The following is a 14,606-nucleotide window of genomic DNA, read 5'->3' on the forward strand; positions in this document are numbered from 1 at the left end:
TCTGCAATCTCTTGAACTACGTAGCTGCTCTTACTATATGATTCAGAGTTATAATGATCTTCAGAATTGTCAGTCAGTGTAACTGATGCCACATTATTAATGTATAAAAAGCAGTAAATGTTATTATTTGCTTAGAGGGATTACCGTATTGACGTGAACTGTGTTGGCCCATATTACATTGCAATACACAGTATCTACACAATTCGACGTTAATTTACTTTCAATAGGACTAGATAAAGTAATATACGTACAAGCAATCTCTTAAAAATAACGTGAAATGTATTTCGTACATGTAAGCATTAGACATTATTTCGCTACGACGTGGAACGGGACGTGTTTGGTAAGTCTTCCGTCACCGTGCGGTGTGCTGAGCGTATCACTTTTCTCAAAGTGACAGCCTCCTATTCTCAGTGTTACTAATTCACAAAAATGTCTGAGAAGATTAGTGAAACGAAGTTTTCCTTTTCTTAACTACCTTCCACGACATGTAGCACAACAGGTCTACTGACGCATTTCTGTATCGGCTCGCGTCATCTCTGCTTTTTAGCGGACTACTACTTCTTACAGCTTAATTTAATAACGGCGCAGCTAGTAGTACTTACATCTACATCTACATCTACATCTACATCTACACCGCCGCGCGGGATTAGCCGAGCGGTCTCGGGCGCTGCAGTCATGGACTCTCCCGCTGATCCCGGTGGAGGTTCGAGTCCTCCCTCGGGCATGGCTGTGTGTATTTGTTCTTAGGATAATTTAGGTTAAGTAGTGTGTAAGCTTAGGGACTGATGACCTTAGCAGTTAAGTCCCATAAGGTTTCACACGCGTATGAACATTTTTGAACATCTACATGGTTACTCTGCAATTCACAGGCTTAAGTGCCTGGCAGACGGTTCATCGAACCATTTTCATACTACTTCTCTACCATTCCACAGTCAAATGACGCGTGGGAAAAAGGAACACCTAAATCTTTCCTTTCGAGCTCTGATTTCTCTCATTTTATTATGAGTATCATTTCTCCCTACGTAGGTGGGTGTCAACAAAATATTTTCGCATTCGGAAGAGAAAGTTGGTGATTGAAATTTCATAAATAGTTCTCCCCGCAAAGAAATCCGCCTTTGTATCAGTGACTGCCATCCCAACTCGCGTATCATAGAAGTGACACTCTCACCTCTATTGCACGATAACACGAAACGAGCTGCCCTTCTTTGCACTTTTTCGATGTCCTCCGTGAATCCTACCTGGTAAGGATCCCATACCGCGTAGCAATATTCTAACAGAGGACGGACAATTGTAATGTAGGCTGTGTCTTTAGTGGGTTTGTCGCATCTTCTAAGTGTTCTGCCAACAAAGCGCTGTCTTTGTTTCGCCTTCCCCACAGTATTAACTATGTGATCTTTCCAGTTTAAGTTGCTCGTAATTGAAATTACTAGGTATTTAGTCGAATTGACAGCCCTTAGATTCGTGCGATTTATCGTATACCCAAAATTTATCGGATTTATTTCAGTACCTATGTGGATGACCTCGCACTTTTCTTTGTTTAGTGCCAATTGCCACTTTTCGCATCATCTCTCTAGATCATTTTGTAATTGGAATTGATCGTCTGATGATTTAATATTGCGGTATGTTGTATGTATTTGAACCAGGTTCCTGGAAGAATGCTGTTATTGCAGGAAGTTTGTTAGATCCGAATAGCAATGGCAACAGTACAGACTTGTTGGAAATCTTTGAATCGGCAATATACGTTAGCCGCATATGCCAGTTGGTAGAACTTTAGATACTCAGGGAACACCAATGTTTTTTGATAGACTAAGTAAGAATGTGGAGGAAATTTGGACGAAAATTTCTTCCACGTGTTACGTTGCAAGTCAAAAACTACAAAAAAGAGTGTAGGAAGTATTCAAATGTAATAGAATGCTGCGTGGCAGACAGAAAAACAGTATATACTACTCTCTCCCAATTACGATGATTGTTCTAGGCAGCGAGTACCTGTTTGTCCACCTTCCAGGGTCTCTAGACCTCGTGCACGTTTACAGCCACTGACATCTTGTACACATTTATGCAGCCTTCGCGTTCCATTGATTCCGTCAGGGAAGTGAACCTCCCGGGGTCTTGGAAGACTTAAAGTATACTGTAACAGAAAACAGGAAAATCACAGAAATTTTACTATAGTGCTTAATGCTTTCACGCTTGTGGCATCTAAATTTAAACGAGTAAATGGAAGAGACTGTGGCTACTTTGGAAAGAGTTGCATACACTTCAGTTACACCAGACAGCTGTTGTTTTCCTGCTGTTGATAGCTTAAAATTTGCTTCCCTACAGCGTTTTTTTCTTAAAACCTATATTTAGCAACACCTGTAAATACTGAGTGATATTTATAGCATGCTACTACCTATCGAGCAACATTTCAGCGAACGCTGCTGCTACTAATGTAACTGACACAGCTTTTTAATTCTTGAATATAGACATCCGACAGCATGGAGAACGGCTGGCTCGTGAAAGGTGCTTTGAAATTACGGTAGTGTTTCCCAGTTTCCTGTTTTTTGTTAGACGGAGGATTCTTGAATATTTTCTCACCAGAATACTTAACTATATTCTCAGCTATGGACTAGGAGTCAAACTCCAGATGGACATAAATTTTTTTGTCTTGTGCTGTCATTGTTTAAACCGCAAATCAGCTGACACCGTCTTTTATTGCTAGTGACAGTTGTGGGGAAGGCTAACGAAAACTGCGTTTTATCGGCAGGACACTTAGAAAATGTAACAGATGTACTAAGGAGACTGCCTAAACTACGCTTGTCCGTCCTCTTTTAGAATACTGCTGCGCGGTGTGGGATCCTTAAAAGATAGAAATGACGGAGTACATCGAAAAAGTTCAAAGAAGGGCAGCACGTTTTGTATTATAGCGAAATACGGCAGAGTGTGTCACAGAAATGATACAGGATTTGGGCTGGACATCATTAAAAGAAAGGCGTTTTTCGTTGCGATGGAATCTTCTCACGAAATTTCGATCACCAGCTTTCTCCACGTAATGCGAAATTATTTTGTTGGCACTGCCCGACATAGGAAGATAGATCACCAAGATAAAATAACTGACATCAGAGCTCGTACGGAAAGATATATCTGTTCGTTCTTTCCGCGCACTATACGAGATTGGAATAATAGAGAATTGTGAAGGTGGTTAGTTGAATCTTCCGCCAGATTTGCAAAGTATCCATGTAGATGTAGATGTAGACAGAAACTATTAAGTAGTAAAGGTGTTGGAAAGTGAGCAAGAATTCCAGCAACCACAAAAGAATTCTATGATCTTTTGAATAAACACTTCATTTACTTTAACCCTCGCAATACCAAGCCATTTTCAGTAACGTGTACTGCCACGTAGGGGGGGGGGGGGGGGGGGGGGGGGAGGGGGGCTTATTTTGTGCCCATCATAAAAAAATTTAAAAAATACATAAAATTCATTAATTGTTCTTGAATTACATTAATAACATACTTTTAAAAGATCTGTTGGTGCATAACCAGGATCCAGAACATGAATATTTCTTTTAAAACTGTTTTCAGTAATGCATTTAATATCTTTCACTTACTTCGTCATTTAAGTTTAGTAAGTCTAATTATCTTGAAAAAAAGTCAAAGCCGTTATAGGACTGTTGCTATAATTAAAAACTATTACAAAAACTTGAGGTAATATACAAATAGCATAGGTACATAACATAGTTTTGTTAGAAGAATTATTCACCACTTTCTTAGGAATCTACTTCACACTTGGAACGTACAACGGCTGGCCGGTGTGGCCGTGCGGTTCTAGGCACTTCGGTCTGGAACCGCGTGACCGCTACGGTCGCAGGTTCGAATCCTGCCTCGGGCATGGATGTGTGTGATGTCCTTAGGTTAGTTAGGTTTAAGTAGTCCTAAGTTCTAGGGGACTGATGACCACAGATGTTAAGTCCCATAGTGCTCAGAGCCATTTGAACGTACAACAGATTTTTTTGCAGTTTCTGCCACATGTGCATCTCTTAAAATTGTGGTTTTGTTCACTTTGTCGTACTTTTCTGCTTTTGAACGTTTTCACTAACACACAAATGACATCTACCTTTACCTCCATGAGCTTCCTTTGCACCGAAGTTCTGCTTGATCTTCCGTCCGAGAATGCCCTACGTACTTGAAACTAGGGGCTTTGGCAGTCCTGCAGTATTTGTAGCGCTTTCTTCAATGTAGTCCCAACTGGTGAAGAAAAAGTCGTCGCTTATTAGGTGTTCGTGCGACAGATGAACCACGGTACGATCTTCCTTAGTGAAACGACTTTGGAAATAACAGTGTTTAGTATTCCGACCTTCTTCTTCTCCTCTCTCTCATTCTTTCTTTTGCTTTATTTATTTATTTTAATTGGCACTAGGCACTACATTTTCAAAGTATTTAATGGTTATTCTACTACACAATTCGTGAATTGCTATTGACAAAAAATTTAGGGTATGAATAAATGGTTGATACATGTCAATCCATAAAGTACTCATAAAGTGATTGTACCACAATAATAAAAATGGGAAACATAACTTATAAAAATCCATACATCATGTACACAGAGTGTTTGCATAGGTGGGCCACACGTATTTAAGTGGCTGAACATCACATTTAAAACCAGTGCGCTATCTTGCGTTGATAACAACACTAAACCCGACTTTGAAAGGGGAAAATTTTCGTAAACCAACGCGTTAATAAAGGACTTTCGTTGTGTCTTGCATCTGGTACATGAGAACAGTAGATGATTCCCGTCTCCTTCTTCATTGCACTAATCACTTAACGGAGCTCCTTCAGTTCTATTAGGAACAGGTGGGTTGCGAATTTGCCACGATTTAAGCGCATGCACGAAATTGTTATGAAGCGAACTACCACAGTCAATAAACACTCTTTTAGGGTCCATCTGGCCATATTGTACTCGTTTTGATACCATGGCCGAATCCCATTGCGTCTGCCTGTCCTTCCTAACTTTTCGTTGATTAAGCTCAGTTAAAAAATGGTTCAAATGGCTGAGCACTATGGGACTTAGCTGCTGTGGTCAGCAGTCCCGTAGAAGTTAGAACTACTTAAACTTAACTAACCTAACGACATCACACACATCCATGGCCGAGGCAGAATTCGAACCTGCAACCGTAGCGGTCACGCGGTTCCAGACTGTAGCGCCTAGAACCGCTCGGCCACTCGGGCCGGGGTTAAGCTCAGTATTTATATTGATAAGACAGTATGTCATCTAGGGTGTCACCTAAGTTCATTGGTCGCTTCGCTAAGCTGTCTACTGTTCCGTTTTGAAAGATGCCACTGTGCCCTAGAATCAACAAGAATTTTGTTACTACTCCTGCGTTTATTTGTAAGACTTCTGTAATAATGTCTATAAGCGACACACTTTTGCTTCATTTTGGTTTTTTAACCTTCTCTCTTGTCATCCGTTTCGATGCCATTATTGTCGCAAAGTGTCTGGACAGATGGCTTCAGTCCGTATACTGAACTAATATAAGACGAAATTTTCTGAGGGTCATGTTAGTATATGAATTTTTTTCTCGAATTCGTTGAACCTCACAGTTTAGTCTCATTTGTCCATAGATCTCTTAGTAGATGATTTATTTTCTCTTCATCCTGAAACAACTTTCTTTTTTTCAAACTATTTAACTCTATTCTGTCAGAGTATAAACCTTCGTATTTCCTTGTTTTCGAGTGGATTCACGAATTTACGTATAAGAAAGCAGTCGGTTTCAAAGAGATAAATCGTAAGCTCTAAACATTATTTGCATCAAACTGTCACCTTCTCCTCTGGAAACAGTGTCTGGACGTACTGAGACCAGAAAATGAGAGACAGGGTGAGCAAACGTATGACCTGCACCAGCGGCTGGTTCGCCTTTGTGTCTTGGAGGATGGTCGTTCACCAGTGCTTTAAATAATGCACTTGCATACACGTACGAAACTACGATGGTAAGTCCATTATTATCCACAATTTTGTTATATTTTTGTTTATTTTAGTAGCACCGTCGTTTTACGTTGATGACGCATGCTTTGTTTATTTGTTGTGATATATCTTTGCAGTTTTCAAGCTGCTAGGTTAGTTTCGTTATCGCTGCCGTGTTGTTAATCATGGCTGATCGGCTGTCTATTCGCACCGAAGAAGAGCAACGATCTGTGATCCGTTTATTTGGGCTCGGAAGGCGTATCAGGGGCCGAAATTTATCGAAAACTTTCGGTACAGTACGCGAACAGTGTTTTGCCACAACGGAGTGTCTACGAATGGATTGAAATATTCAGAAATGGTCGCACAAGTGTTACACACGATGAAGGAGTCGAACGACCGTTTACCGCAACAGATGAAGTCACCGTTGAGCGTTCACGTGAAATGATTCTCGTAGACAGACGATTAACTACTGACGAAGTGGCACATCGTCTGCAAATTAGTCACGGTTCTGTATACGAAATCATCCACAACAGACTTGGGTTTCATAAAGTTTGTGCAAGATGGGTCCCAAAACAACTCACGCAGTTGAATAAACAAACGCGCTTGGACCTCTCCAAAAAAATATTTGGATCGCTATGGTAACGAAGGCGACAACTTCTTAGACAGGATCACTACTGCTGACGAAACAAGGATCCACCATTACGAGCCGGAGAGTAAACGGCAAAGTATGCAAACATCCAAATTCGCCGTGCAAGAAAAACCGTCCGTAGGAAAACTGAAGCTTACGGTTTTTTGGGACGAACAAGATACAGTACTGGAACATTGTGGGGAAAGGGGCACAACAATAAACAGTGTACGTTACAGTGAGATGCTTACTGCCAGGCTAAAGCCTGGAGTTCTAAGGAAACGCCGAGGATTGCTGTCAACAGGTGTTTTGTTCAAATGGCTCTGATCACTATGGGACTTAACATCTGAGGTCATCAGTCCCCTAGAACTCACAACTACTTAAACCTAACTAACGTAAGAACAGCACACACATCCATGCCCGACGCAGGGTTCGAAACTGCGACCGTAGTGGTCGCGCGGTTCCAGACTGAAGCGCCTAGAACCGCTCGGTCACACCGGCCGGTGGTGTTGTGTTGTTGCAAGACAATGCCCGTCCGCATTCTGCCGCCCACACTGCTGAAAATCTCCAGTAACTCAAATCTGAAGTACTGGATCATCCTCCATATAGTCACGATCTGGCCCCTTGTGACTCTCACTTGTTTGGTCCACTCAAACAGGCATTAAGGGGCCGTCGATTTGCCTCGGATGAAGCAGTGAAAGAAGCGGTGCATTCCTGGCTCGCAGCTCAACCGAGAACCTTCTTTTATGAGGGCATAAGGTAGCTTGTACAACGGTGCACCAAGTGCATTGAAACGCAAGGAGACTGTCGAAAAATGATGTTCTTGTAAGTTTCCTATTTGATTATAATAAAATTTTATAACTACTGTGCGGTAATAATTGACTTACTCTCGTATCTATAGGCCTAATAATTTATAGACAGGTTAACGAACTGTTGAAAATTGGATTGAATAAGCAAATACAATAAGGCTAATAATGTTGACTGAGACGACAGGACTATAATCCAAAACTCACTGACATTTAACGACATTACTAAGTATCAGCGAATGACGACCTCATGTGTACCTGAGCTCTGTTGAATTATGTGAAGTGTAACGTTTCACACAAAGAGGAAGTTGGTGTTAACTCGTGTGTCTGACCTGCCGACTAGATAGCCTACAATATTCACTGGAACGGATAACCAAGAAAGAAAGCTGCCGAAACCCGCTCGAGATAACACGAAAATCCGTAAGACGCAAGGGACATGCGCACGCCCATTTGCGATCTTAAATGCTCCCTTAGGTAACAGTGAATCCAAGTTTAATGCTCACCAGCGTTCAGAATTAAAGCTATTCTCACATGCATGCATTGCATTAAAATAATCTTGTATTCATCACAGTCCTTCTGTTGCATCACAAGATGCAAACTACGCGATAGTGTGTAAGATATTAAAACAAGAGCTACCGGGTGATCAAAAAATCAGTATAAATTTGAAAACTGAATAAATCAGGGAATAATGTAGATAGAGAGGTACAAATTGACACACATGCTTGAAATGACATGGGGTTTTATTAGAACCAAAAAAATACAAAAGTTCAGAAAATGTCCTACAGATGGCGCTTCATCTGATCAGAATAGCAATAATTAGCATAACAATGTAAGACAAAGTAAAGATCATGTTCTTTACAGGAAATACTCAATATGTCCACCATCATTCCTCAACAACAGCTGTAGTCGAGGAATAATGTTGTATTTTCTCGTCGTGCAATGGAGTTTCCACGACAGTTCTAGGATTTTCGGTAGCCCAAATTCTGCAGTTGTGGGCGCTGACAGACCCTCGGAACGTGAAATGAGCTTCGTCGGTCCACAACACGTTACTCTACCAATCGTCATCTTACGCCATCTTTTGAAACGCCCACACCCCAAATGCCCTCCGCTTCACTAAATCTCCAGGTAACAGTTCATGATGCCGATGGATTTTGTACGTATAGCATCGGAGGGTACGCCTAAGTGCCAACCAAACAGTAGTGTATGGAATGCCGGTGCGACGTGCGACTGCACGAGCGCTGACTCCCCCGTGCATAGTCTCCTCTTCTTCCTGAACTGTGGATCTGAGCACTATGGGACTTAACTGCTGTGGTCATCAGTCCCCTATAACTTAGAACTACGTAAACCTAACTAACCTAAGAACATCACACACATTCATGCCCGAGGCAGGATTGGAACCTGCGACCATAGCGGTCGCGCAGTTCCAGACTGTAGCGCCTAGAACCGCTCGGCCACTCTGGCCGGCTCCTGAACTGTCTGAGCAGCATTACGCCTTGTGCTCGGTCGGCCACTACGGGGTCTATCGTCTAAACAACCCGTCGCTTCGAACTTCGAAATCATTTTCGCAAAGTTGCATTTGTCAACGAACCTTTAACCGTTCGAATCCCCTTCCTATGGCGATTAGATCGTAACGCTGAACTAGCACATTCCCCATTCTGGTAACAGCTTCACTAAAAGCGCCTTTTCGGGTAGCGTCAACATGCTGCGACTGCTGGCGCATCTGATTCTCTCTCTCATTACAGCTCCTTTTATACACGATTGTCATGCGCAGTCACTGACGTTTTGCTGTCCAGCGCCATCTGTCGGACATTTTGTGTACTTTGTTTTTTTTTTTGTTCTAATAAAACCCCGTTTCATTCCAAGCATGTGTGTCAATTTTTACCTCTGTCTGCATTATTCCGTGGTTTATGAAGTTTTCAAATTTACACTGACTTTTTGATCACCTGGTATATCGTGCTATGATGAGTTTTTCTGCACACATTGTAAGTGAAGTTAGACGGATAAATGTGGCTTGCTTAGCCCTTCGTTTCGCAGAATGTACGTAGAAGGAACCCAGAGGCTTATATGGGTTGAGTCCTATAGGAACGTATGTTGTCGGAATTTTAGCAGTAAACCACGCCGTGTCGTAGAATCCACTCCTGCACCGTCTGTCACTGCAGATGGCTCCTTATTAAATGAAAATGTAACAAAACGTGCTGTTCTTTGGCTGTTTGGTCCCATAGTCCTTACCACAAATTTCCAATTTTTTTTTTCATCTTTGGCTCTTCTTTGTTTCCGCTGTCAAAATTACAGGGTGGCGCACGAAATGTGTTACCATTTTGTTTTTGAATATAAACTTTATTTTGAATACAATCTGAAAGGAACATATACTACAATGTCCATGGGGATTTGTTGTAACTCAGCACATGCTCAATATGTCCACCATTTCGTTTTCTAACTTCCTTCAAACGAACACTGAAGTTAGTGATTACCCTAGGGCACATGTCTTCCGTAATTTCACTGCAAGCTTGAAGAATAAGTCTTCTGAGCTCCATTAAATCACGTGGACGTTTCGGGAAATTTTTTTTTCCTTTAGGTACCCCCAAAGAAAAAAGTCACATGGATTGAGATCTGGACTATTGGGGGGCCAAATTTATCCGTCATTGAAGGGTCCTGGAAGGAAACCAGAGTGAAATGACCCGCATGTCGAAATGCTGGGGTAAAAACTCCAACACAGTGTTTGCAGTATGTGGCTTTGCTCCATCCTGCACAAACCACTCCGTCTTGAAGAGCACGGCAGTAGCACGAAGCTGTGGAATGAAGCTATTGCGAAGCATGCTCAAATAACGCTCGCTGTTCAGAGTTTCTTCAAAGAAAAAGGGTCCAATAAGTCCGTGACTGGAAATTGCTGCCCACGCTGTGATCCTCGAAGCATAATGCTGTCGTTCATGAAGCACTTGTGGGTTTTCAGTGGCCCAAAAGCGTACATTTTTGTTTAACCACACCGTCTAAATGAAAATGCGCCTCGTCTGAAAACCAAACGTTGTTGAGAGTTTCTTCCCTATCCTCCGCCCACTGAGCAAACAGTAGTCTCTGCTGCTTGTGTTCTTCAGTGAGCTTCTGTGCACAGGTCATCTTGTATGGGTACATATGGAGGTCACTTTTAAGAATGCGTTGAATGGAGCGTCTGGATATTCCCAGTTGCACTGCTGCCTTTCTACACGATATCCCGGGACTTCTCTGTACAGCAACTCGTATCGCTTCAATATTCTCCAGCGAACAAACAGGCTTAGGCTGAGGTCGCTTCGCTTCCAATACTGGTCCTTCCTGTACACATTTATCGTACAACCTGTGGATGGTCTTCTTACAAGGGACCCATCGTGTGTTAAACTGTTGTCGAAAACGCCTCTGAGTCAAAACAAGGGTTTTCGTTTCATGAAAAAGTAACACAATCGCCGATCGTTGCTGTGTCGTCACTCTTCCATTGTCAGCCATTGCTGCTTACTAGTCTCCTAGCGGCAGTATCGTGAATTACACGTCATTTCGTAACTCATTTGTTTTTCCAAGCTCTGCTGGTACTGCTGCAGAGATCCCAGCGGAATATCTAATGTGCGTCGTAAATTATGAAAGAAACAATTGGTAACACATTTCATGCGCCACCCTGTATGTGGTACGGGCAGACAGACGTGCGATATTCAAGTAATGGTCACACGAAAGTATTTGAGGCTACTACCTTTGTTGACGGATCACGTTTCTCGAGAACTCTACCACTGAACCTGTCTGGTATCTGTCTTACCTGTGATTAATCTTGTGTATCCGAGTCCACTTCAAACTGCCCTCAATGAACACTCCTAGATATATTGTGGAAGTAACTGCTTACACTGCGTGTTCTGGAATCGTGTAATGATGCAATAAACGATATTTCTGTCCGTGAATTCGTTGTACGTTACATTTGTTGTGTTGAAGGTCAGTTGGCACCGATTGCAGGTCCTGCCTTTCACTAAAATTTTTCAGCGTTGCGACTTTTCTCTGATGAAGAACAGGGAGAAAATCCTTTGGGACGCCTCTGTTCTCATGGTTCACTATCAACAATACGATGAGTTATGGGATTCTAGCAAAGTTGCAGCAGAATTATCGAGCTATTTTTGTATGAATTGTTAACCTTTTCTCGTGTGGTTCAAATGGCTCTGAGAACCATGGGACTTAACTTCTGAGGTCATCAGTCCCCTAGAACTTAGAACTACTTACACCTAACTAACCTAAGGACATCACACACATCCATGCCCGAGGCAGGATTCAAACCTGCGAGCGTAGGGGTCGCGCGGTTCCAGACTGAAGCGCCTAGACCCGCTCGGCCACACCGGCTAGCTTTTCTCATTTGAAGAAGCATTACCAGTTATGAGTAATGGCTAGATTTCTCTTGTTGACATGCTTAATATTGCTTCTTTTGCCAAAACACAGTATAGTTTGGACAAACTCGACTTACAGTAACTATTGAGATATAATTCTGAAATAGTGCCACATTAAACATGCAACTGGCGGCCAGAGAAGTCAGTAGCTTAGAGAAAGCCTTACTGTTTTGGTTTGCACTAACATAAGAGGAGAAATTTGACGTTAATTGTCATACTCTTTTCGATAGCTGTCGAAGACTTGAAGAAATTACAATACTGGATTAAAAAAAAATAAAAAAAAATTTCTAGCTTCTGCTGTATTGACGTAGATAGGAAAGTCCTGTATGTTATCTGTAGAGCCAAATACTGTCCTCTTTGCGTGCTATCACTTGCCAAAATCTCTTATCGATATCTCGAATGGTTTTGGATGTATGAGGCATGTTTTTAATTTTCACACACATGCGGTCGGGAACGAAAATGCTACATAAATACCATTTTCTTGAGATTACACATGGACAAAGCACACCTACCTAGTGTGAAGAAAAATTCATTACCGCAGCTCACCTACATTTGCAGCAACATATTACGTAATATGTACCAAAGGCAAAATCATAGCGCCCCCTATTTTTCATTGCTAACTCCTCGAATCCAGCGCAGTATCGTATCTGAATTTTGGAACACGTATTATGTTCTAGTATAATGACTTTTCTGGAGACCAGAAATCTACTCTGTAGGAATCAGCATGGGTTTCGAAAAAGACGATGTGTAAAACCCAGCTCGCGCTATTCGTCCACGAGACTCGGAGGGCCACACACACGGGTTCACAGGTAGATGCCGTGTTTCTTGACTTCCGCAAGGCGTTCGATACAGTTCCCCACAGTCGTTTAATGAACAAAGTAAGAGCATATGGACTATCAGACCAATTGTGTGATCGGATTGAAGAGTTCCTAGATAACAGAACGCAGCATGTCATTCTCAATGGAGAGAAGTCTTCCGAAGTAAAAGTGATTTCAGGTGTGCCGTAGAGGAGTACCGTAGGACTGTTGCTATTCACAATATACATAAATGACCTTGTGGATGACATCGGAAGTTCACTGAGACTTTTTGCGGATGATGCTGTGGTATATCGAGAGGTTGTAACAATGGAAAATTGTACTGAAATGCAAGAGGATCTGCAGCGAATTGACGCATGGTGCAGGGAATGGCAATTGAATCTCAATGTAGACAAGTGTAATGTGCTGCAAATACATAGAAAGATAGATCCCTTATCATTTAGCTACAAAATAGCAGGTCAGCAATTGGAAGCAGTTAATTCCATAAATTATATGAGAGTACGCATTAGGAGTGATTTAAAGTGGAATGATCATATAAAGTTGATCGTCGGTAAAGCATATGCCAGACTGAGATTCATTGGAAGAATCCTAAGGAAATGCAATCCAAAAACAAGTAGGTTACAGTACACTTGTTCGCCCACTGCTTGAATACTGCTCAGCAGTGTGGGATCCGTACCAGATAGGGTTGATAGAAGAGATAGAGAAGATCCAAGGGAGAGCAGCGCGCTTCGTTACAGGATCATTTAGTAATCGCGAAAGCGTTACGGAGATGATAGATAAACCACAGTGGAAGACTCCACAGGAGAGACGCTCAGTAGGGAGACCCAATAGAGGTACTCAAGGTACCCTCCGCCACACACCGTCAGGTGCCTTGCGCAGTATGGATGTGGATGTAGATGAACAGAAATATCTCGTTATGTGTGCCCATTATTGAAATTTTGGGCACTTCATCATGTAGGTGACACGTAAGGCTATAAGTAAAGTGCAAGTCAATTTTTTAAACCAATTTGTTGCTGTAAAATCATTTGAGGAAAAGAGCAGGGTGTGAGCACAACATATTGCCAACTGGCTTGCCGAAAGCGGGCAAAGAATGTCTCGTTCACGCTGGCGCGCTGGCAGATGGCGAGGGGGGGGGGGGGGGGCACACAAGTCGTCGCCATTATCTGCTCGTCATTAGGTAATGATGATGATGATATTTGGTTTGTGTGGCGCTCAACTGCTCGGTTATCAGCGCCCAAATTCCCAACCTTTGCCCAGTCCAATCCCGTCACTTTCATGAATGTCGATGAAATGATGAGGGCAATACAAACACCCAGTCATCTAGAGGCAGGCGAAAATCCCGACACCCTGCCGTGAATCGAACCAGCGGCCCCGTGTTCTGGAAGCGAGAACGCAACCGCGAGACCACGAACTGCGGACTGCTCCTTATTAGCTAATAAGAGGATGTTTTCTGCGCCGGGTCACGCTGCTTCCAGCTGAACCCGCCTGCGTAGGTGGCCCATGTTTTTACTTGCGCACCCTAAGTAACTTATCTGAATCGGGACGAAGTGATATTAAACTAAGACACTGATGTAGTTCAAATTAGTTTGAAAGATTAATTAAGAGTTGTTAACTTGCTATGTATGTTGTTGAAAGGGAATGAGTTTTGTAACTACATTACAGGTTATTCGACAGTCTCCAACAGCGCTGAAGGTATTTTAAAGGAAAATTTCATTACTTGACCAGACGCCTCCGTCCTTCCATTATGTTCTGCAGGAGCATTAGTTGGCTAATTTGCTGTTTTGTGGCAGTAGTCGTAGCTGCTGACCACACTGGCCGAGATTCCACTGAAGGTAAAATCTTTACTGTTTTCCGTTGATACAAGTGCGGATATAATAACAGTTTTATAGCATGTAATGGAGTACAAGTTCAGTTTATTCATTTGATCTGTATGAATTTCTTTTTAGGATCCGGTGCAGAAGTCACAGTCTCACCGTTAAGAAACGACAATCGAGGTAAAAACTTTTTCCATTCTTCCTAGAAAAATTTCGCGGTTCA

The 14,606-nt window shown here is 42.3% G+C and overlaps 1 protein-coding gene across 1 annotated transcript in view; it reads left to right on the forward strand.

Annotated features, from left to right (window-relative positions):
* Positions 1 to 313: 313 nt before the first annotated feature.
* Positions 314 to 14,606, forward strand: part of LOC126293573 (ankyrin repeat and protein kinase domain-containing protein 1-like) — a 53,186-nt gene continuing 38,893 nt past the window's right edge. The window contains exons 1-3 of the mRNA XM_049986848.1: positions 314 to 340; positions 14,232 to 14,401; positions 14,516 to 14,563. Of these exons, the coding sequence (XP_049842805.1) occupies positions 14,314 to 14,401; positions 14,516 to 14,563 (136 nt within the window). The 5' untranslated portion in view covers positions 314 to 340; positions 14,232 to 14,313. The remainder of the gene's footprint in view (positions 341 to 14,231; positions 14,402 to 14,515; positions 14,564 to 14,606) is intronic.

The sequence above is a fragment of the Schistocerca gregaria genome, chromosome 10, assembly GCF_023897955.1.
Source record: "Schistocerca gregaria isolate iqSchGreg1 chromosome 10, iqSchGreg1.2, whole genome shotgun sequence".
Lineage (NCBI taxonomy): Eukaryota > Metazoa > Arthropoda > Insecta > Orthoptera > Acrididae > Schistocerca > Schistocerca gregaria.